This window comes from Gavialis gangeticus, unplaced genomic scaffold (assembly GCF_001723915.1).
Source record: "Gavialis gangeticus isolate Ggan-Ray unplaced genomic scaffold, GavGan_comp1, whole genome shotgun sequence".
Classification (NCBI taxonomy): Eukaryota; Metazoa; Chordata; order Crocodylia; family Gavialidae; genus Gavialis; species Gavialis gangeticus.
Genome location: NW_017728998.1, coordinates 45,389,656 through 45,396,973, shown reverse-complemented (window position 1 = coordinate 45,396,973; position 7,318 = coordinate 45,389,656). Strand labels below are relative to the sequence as shown.

General features: G+C 44.6%; 1 protein-coding gene across 2 annotated transcripts in view; it reads left to right on the top strand.

The window, feature by feature from the left end:
• HYDIN (HYDIN, axonemal central pair apparatus protein) overlaps window positions 1-7,318 on the top strand; it is a 533,466-nt gene that overhangs the window by 360,762 nt on the left and 165,386 nt on the right. For both annotated transcript variants that reach the window (XM_019505831.1, XM_019505830.1), the window contains exons 23-27: window positions 1,705-1,812; window positions 2,124-2,217; window positions 3,349-3,468; window positions 4,666-4,875; window positions 5,648-5,785. In XM_019505831.1, coding sequence (XP_019361376.1) covers window positions 1,705-1,812; window positions 2,124-2,217; window positions 3,349-3,468; window positions 4,666-4,875; window positions 5,648-5,785 — 670 coding nt within the window. The remainder of the gene's footprint in view (window positions 1-1,704; window positions 1,813-2,123; window positions 2,218-3,348; window positions 3,469-4,665; window positions 4,876-5,647; window positions 5,786-7,318) is intronic.

The window sequence follows — 7,318 nt, the reverse complement described above, 5'->3', positions numbered from 1 at the left end:
CTCTGGAGTCACCACCTGCCTGACGTGCTCCCTGCTGGCTCTTTCCTTCTTTTGCCCCCTCTGCCGGCTTCCGGCAGGGTTTTTAAACTTCCCACAGCAGCGTCCTCAGCCACCGCCATTAGCCCCCCGCTGCCCTGCCTTGGGAGCAGCTGTTTAAAGAGCCAGCTTAAAGCCGGCTCGCGCGGCCGCAGCTCCAGTTCCGGCTCGGGACACACCCCTAGAGGTAAGTTCCGTAGGGTGTGGGGGGACTGTTTGTTTACTGTGGGGGCTCTCGGGGTTACCCCCAGCCCTCTTAGTGCCTGTGGGGGCTTCTTGCCACCACAAGTTCCCAATAGCTGGCTGCACCAGACTTAACCACTACATAGCTTGTATATTTTGTAAGTTCACGTAGTTAAAAAGGGTTGCCTTACTACAATTCAATATGAGGGACTGTTGTGTGAAGAGGTTGAGTTTAAGATGTACGTCACATCTTTAACATCATGATGCCATCTGTACTGTGCTAAGGTTGCAGATACAGTCAGATCAGGGTCTGTGGATCTGATAAGACCAGATCTTAGTGTCCAAATCAGTTCCAACAGTTGGTGTTACTTCTGCCCCTGGCTAACACTGATCAGTAATTAGGTTGTAAAGCTTCAGCTGGGAGCTGTTGCCTTCATGTTTCTTGTTCTCAGAAGCCTGATCTATGCTAGAATTATCTGTCTGTGGTTTTCCATTGTAGTTACTGCAATCATATCTTAATAGTGGTTCTCTTTACTAGAAACAAGGCTCTGTGAACTGCCAGTCTTTTACTGCCAAGCTGCCAAGCTGTCTATGCCTGCTCTTAGCAGACTTAGTCAACATGGTTGGAATGCATCAGCAGCAGCCTGTGTATAAGAAAGTTCAGGCCATTGTAATTGCAGAGGGAATGATCTCTTTGCTAGCTATAGTATGAAATTTTAGGGATAAAAGAGTAGTATAGATCCAGCCACAGATAATTTTTCATGGTTTTAATGCCAGGGGCCTTCAGGTTGAGAAAAATCACAGCAATAGTGTATTGCTTATTGGATCTAATTATAAACAGTCTGCTTTGCAGTGCCACTAAAGTCCCAAGACGTGCTTATCCTTAACAAAGAGAGTTGTAGCTGCAATGCAGCTGCATGACTTGGGTAACTGAGTGTTCATATGGCATGTGGGATGTCAAGGTTATTGGATTGTGACCATCAAGGAGTGGCTGTTGCTCCTATATTTGTACATGCATACCCTGCCCGCATGATTTTTATTCCACAGAAAATGCTTTGCTGCTTCATTTTCCGAAGTAGGCAAGAGGATCACATTTTTAACATGCCTTTCCCCCCCTTTTTCAACATGTTTTTACTGTCCCTCAGTAAGTCAGTGTCTTTCCCTTTCAATTCCTCACTGCAATCAAATGCAGTACAGTTAACATTTTTCACACCATATTTGCACTCTTGAGGTGCAGAATGAGTTGTCCTCCTCTTTGCAGCCTTAAGTACTTGGATGTGCTGCCTCCGTCACTCAGTTTCATCAGAACATGCACTGGCATGCACATGGTCTACCTACAGACAAGCTCGCCCCTCCAGGTGCCTCTTCTTGGAAAGGACTGTGCCAGAGAAGATGGATTGAAGGGGCATTTAGATCAGGGTGCTCTGCCTCCAGGGTAAATATTTTCAGGACATGGTCATACTTAAGTCCAGCTTTGCTTTTCAGGTTCAACCCTGCAGGACATAAATCTCTCATTGAGCTTGAACCAACAACTGAGCAAGAAGCACAGACAGAGCCGCAGCCAACTCCTGAACATGCTGACAGCTTTGTGAGGTTCGTACAGTAAGCACCAGCATCAAGAGTATAAAGGAGACTGAATCCTCAGGGAGGGCTCTGCTGTACCACAGCAGTGATTTCAGCTGTCTTTCCAAGAACAAAGTCAGGGCTAAGGATGTGGGTGAGGGTGAGGCAGTCAGCCTTTCTTAACATATGGAATGGTGCCTGTGGTAGGTGTGTATGGCAGCACATTCCCTCTTCCCTTTAGTGGGGCTGTGGGATGAGTGCAGTTTTGGGAGACTTGGCAAAAAAAGCAAAGCTCCAGCTGCTACTTACATTGCTTTCTCACACTTAACTGGAAATTCCAGAGATGCAGGTAAGAAGAAACACCCTAACAGTGCGAATGAAGAAGAGATGTCTCCCAAAGAGCCAGCGAATAGGACAGCTTCCACAGAAATAAAGGTAGCCATTTCTCTACATGTTTGTCATGGATCCTTCATATTCTTCACTTGCTTGTTTCAAAAGTACTCAGTATTGGTATAGCTGTGTGACTCCTCAGAAGTCAGTGGTAAAACTTCCATTTGACTATTATACCAATGAAGTACATTTTTGAAAATCCTACTTCTCTTGCCCACTAACCAACTTTCTGTACATCAAGGTATTACGTAACTATGTAATAACTTTCAAAGCAGTTACAGCCCCTTTCCCTGGTTTACAGGTAGCTTCTACCTTCCCAGTCCATTCCAGATCAGTCCATACCAAACATGAACCTACAAGTGTCACTCCGCTGCAGAAACTTGGCTAGAATTGCCTGCTCATATACCTAATACCTTTTCCACCCATCCCATTATCCATCTAGAGTAGTGATGTACAAACAGCCAGCAGGTTCATTTATAGATAGACACTTTGCCAATAGTTACAAACACTGTCACTACATTCTTACGGTTAGCTCTTCAAAATTTTTTCTAAGTTCTCTGACCTTTGCTGTTCAAAGTGCTTCTTTAGACATTGATTTTATTGTTTGAGCAAATTGCTTCTTTGCTCTATATACCCTTAAAAAGTGAATGTCAAGACCTGAAAAAGAATGCATTACCTTGAAAGCTTGTCTAAGTTCATCCCAACCATGCAATTGGTCCAATAAAAGATATCACCCACAGACTTCCTTGCCTCTTACATAAGAATGTTTTCCGTTTGGAAAAATGATGCTCTGTGGCAGTAGAGATATTACTCCCCAGTTTGCAAATACAGTCCTGCAGTGCATAAACTGCTGCCTGCTTCATTATGGTGGTTGCACACATAAACCAGGTAAAGGCATATGTAAAAGTGTAAGTAGGAACCTAACTGACCCTCTTGATTAACCCAGACATTCCTAGGTGTGTTCATGCATACACTTCCCTGTATCTGTGCTTGAGGCCTTTGCCTGTTGATATGGCAGCCCTGTGTATGTGTGCATAACACCAATATGGAGATTGTGTTCAAAGAAAACCCAACATGAAGTTTAATAGTTCTAGTGACTGTTGTGAAAAGAAAGAGGCAAGTTCATGATTAGGAGTGGTAGTTTGCTGTCTATAGCTTGTGGTTCTTCTTCCCCAGTTGTTAACTTGTGGCATCAAAGAGTTAGACGGTGTTTCTCTGACTCAGAGTCCAGTGGAGCTCAATGAATCACTGTGTTTGGAGGAAGCAGAGGAACTGCTCACCACTGGAGTGGAAGAAGTAAGGAAAGATTTAAAACTGTTCTCTCACTTTTTTTTTTTTGCATCACTTATGACTTTAAACAAGCAGTGGGAGTCATACCCAGGGACACAGCAGGCATACAAACTGTCCTTGGTCACAGGCTGTATGATGCTCATCTTTGCAGCAACCCATGTTAACTGGTACTAAGCGCCTCAAAGTCTTTATAACACTTGCTGAATTGCACTTTTTCTAGTATTATATAACTTAAAGCAACAAAGTAACCTCAGATATGGAGTTTTCTAAGGGTTTATTATTTGAGATGCAATATAGAGTCACTGGGACAGGTCCTCAACTGGTATAAAAAGTTATAACAATGTTGGCTTCAATGGAGCTCTGACAGTTCTGAAGGGTCATTGCAATCATAGGGTGAGACCTCTTGCATAATACATAACTAGGATTTTTATTAATTAATTTCTGCATCAAGCCTTTGTCTTGTGGCTGAACTTGAGCAGACACTGAGCCTTTAAAAGAATTGAAGTGGTGAAGAATCCATTGCATACTTGTAAAAACTGCTAATAATTTTCATGTTGTTTCTAGCATCATGTTTTTAGCTTTCCCCTCCAACTGTTGAGCCCAGCTTCCTTACTCCATTTCATTGAGCTGAGTTGTTTTCTTCCATTCAGTATATATTTTCAGTAAGAGTTTTGCCTGAGTAAAGTATAAGGGTGCCGGTGTTTATCCCTTTTTTTATTAATTGACTGGTAAATTATACCAATTGCTACAGTGGCTATTGTGTTGGCACTTTATACCACACAGAACAAGAATAGAATAAAAAATATTAGGAATAATCAGAACTGAATCCATTCATCTTGTGTTGGTCTCCAAGGACTTTCTCTCCTTGTCTTATGGCCTTTAATGGCAGTGAATTCCAAAGATGAAGACTTTCAGGATAGAAGTCCCTCTCAGAGATCTCCCAGCTAACACTAATGCAATTGTTGTGTGCAGGGAGACTATTCTTCCCATGATTCCCTTCAGAGAAAGATCAGGGAGGATGTAGGCTAGAGATCAGAAAGGTGTCTGATACCTCTTGCTCCAAACAAATGTCATGCAGGTTAGAATGATGTGTCATTGAAAAGGCAAAAGTGAAAGACGAAAGCCTTTGAAAGTTGATCTCTGGTGATTTTTACATTTTGAAATGTTTAACTGCATCCTGTCTCCTAACATCTCTCCTGCCAGGTGTTTGACATCTTACCTCTCTATGGAATTCTCCAACCAAATGACAGCCAGCAGGTATCATTCAGCTTTTATGGGCATGCTGATATTGCTGCCCATGCAAAAGCACTGTGTGAGGTAGAGGGAGGCCCTACCTACGAGATCAAGCTGAGGGGAGAGGCTTCCCTTGTCCGTTACATGTTCGACATAAAGGAGATTAACTACGGGATGCAGGTACAGATCACCTTCACCATGAGAAGGACTGGGCTTTGAACCATCACCTTCCAGGCAGATAGCCTGGAGCTCTGCCACCCTTGGATCATGTACATGCATAACCCTATCCAATAGGTTTTCACTATGTCTGGGCACTACTGTGACCATCCTTCCCTTGGTGCTGCTTGTAGTAAAAACAGTTCCATTGTAACTCCAGCAGAACGTGTGAAGGTCAAACAGTTTCATTCAGCAGTCAGCATGGTGTTGCCATCCTGTATGGTGAGTGCCATCTGTGTTGAAGATGACACGAATGGTTGTCAAGAAAGAATGAAAAATAAACTTTCTGTGAAGCTGTGTGGCCTATCCAACTCACCCTGCCACACTCTACTGCCAATGGAGGGAACAGTACTATTAAAAGCATAATAGCCTCAAAGACTGAGAAATCTGAATTTTTCCCCTATTTATCAACCACTCCCTATGACTACATGGAAAGAATAACTTCAGAGAAGGAGTTTAGAGGCATGTGATATTCCTCTTGTATCTCTGGCAGAGCACATAGAAATTAATGACATTTGATTGTCCCATGTTTTAGAGGGCACAGGCATACAAACAATTTACCCTGCTGTAAAAGGAAGCAGGGATATACTGTACATCATTTGCTTTGTGGTAATTCCCTCTGCGCATGGTCTTACTTTGGGGGAAAATAGCTGAGCCCCTGATAGTAGCTCATAGGAAGCGAATCTGGAAAATAAGCTTTCGTCTTGATTCTCCCCCTCCTCTGTCCTCTCCTCAGCTATTTGACCAAGTCCTTGAAGCAGAAATCAAACTGAAGAACAGTGGGAAGGTTGGTTTTGACTTCACTGTGCTAAACACCAGCCAGGCCTCTGTGGATAACCCTCCCCCTGGAGTGCCTCTTGTCCTGCCTGCCATGGTGAGTCTCTCTGACAAATGGGTGGAGCCCTGGCAGGATTTCATAGATTTAATAGATTTTTAGGGTCAGAAGGGACCTGTAGATCATTGAGTCTGACCCCCTGCCCTGGGCAGGAAAGAGTGCTGGGGCCAGATGACACCAGCCAGGTGCTTGTCCAGTCTCCTCTTAAAGACCCCCAAGGTTGGGGAGAGCAGCACCTCCCTTGGAAGCCCATTCCAGATTCTGGTCACCCTTACCATGAAGAAGTTCTTCCTGATGTCTAATCTAAAACTGCTCTCTGTCAGTTTGTGGCCATTGTTTCTACTTGCCCTCAAGGGGTGCTCCGGTAAACAGAGTATATCCTGTTCCTTGCTGCCCTGCCCCCCCCCCAAATGAGTTTATAGATGGCCACAATATCACCTCTCAGCCTTCTGTTACAGAGGCTGAAGAGCTCCAGGTCCCTCAATCTCTTGGCAAGGGTTAAAACCTAGCCCAGAGGTCCAGCTCGTTCTGGCAATGGAGCTTGTCAGTGATTCCCCAAGGAAGCCTCCTCATGGACACACCAAGGGTGACTGCCAATGGGCAGCTGTGCCAGGCACTAGAGCTGTAATTGCTGCAAGGAGAGAGGAATGATGCTTATTGCTGCTGAGAGCAAATGGACACACTCCTGAATAGATTCCCTTAATGGCCTCTGGACAGCAGGAGGCTCAAATGGCCAGGAGCTACAGACAGCTCAAATGCATGGGTTGCTTGTTGAATCCTGGCTACTGGAAGCTTTCCATTTATGCTGAGGCTGGGACTGGAGTGCACAGTTTTCTCTTCCTTCCCAGTACAGCCAGGGACATGCTCCTCAGCTTGTCCCAGCCAGTCTCAGGTCCTGCTCTGTAACAGAACAATAGGTACTCCTTCACCATCTGCTTATCCTTGAGTCCCCTCTTCACCACAGCTGAACAGCCAGGCCACTGGAGAGCTCTGTCAGGATCTGACAGAAACACAAGCACAGCACATAGGTGCAGATTAGGACTGTACTCATCCTATAGCTTTCATTTTAAGTATAAGCCTTGTGTTTATTTCAGCTCAGAGGAAATGAAGGGACAAATAAGGCTTAGCATGTCTCTGTTGCCTTGTTTCTTGCCTTCCTGCATTCTGATCACACTTCTCATTTGCCTTAGAGAGGCAAATCTGCATGCATCTGAGTATGCCTGTATTCCTGCTTCACCTGGATTTGCCTATAACTTTGATTGATTCCCCTTAGCCTGGGATCCTGATGAGTCATGCACAGAGTAGTCTCAGCAAGTGTGGGGGCTACTGTGTCAAGCAGTCCCTGTGCTAAGGGAAGCAATGTCACAGGGACCAGGAGGAAGTTAAGCCACGTGTAGCCCAGGTGTACACAGGTTTGTACTCCCCTCTCCAATTGAGGGAATTATTGGCAGGGCAGTGTGCTGTGGAGGGACACAGCAGCCCAGTGGCCACTTCCATCCCCTAGAGAGTCAGGCCCAGTCAATCAATTAGTTAACTATATACAAATTTATTCATAGATGCTAGTGTTAGAAG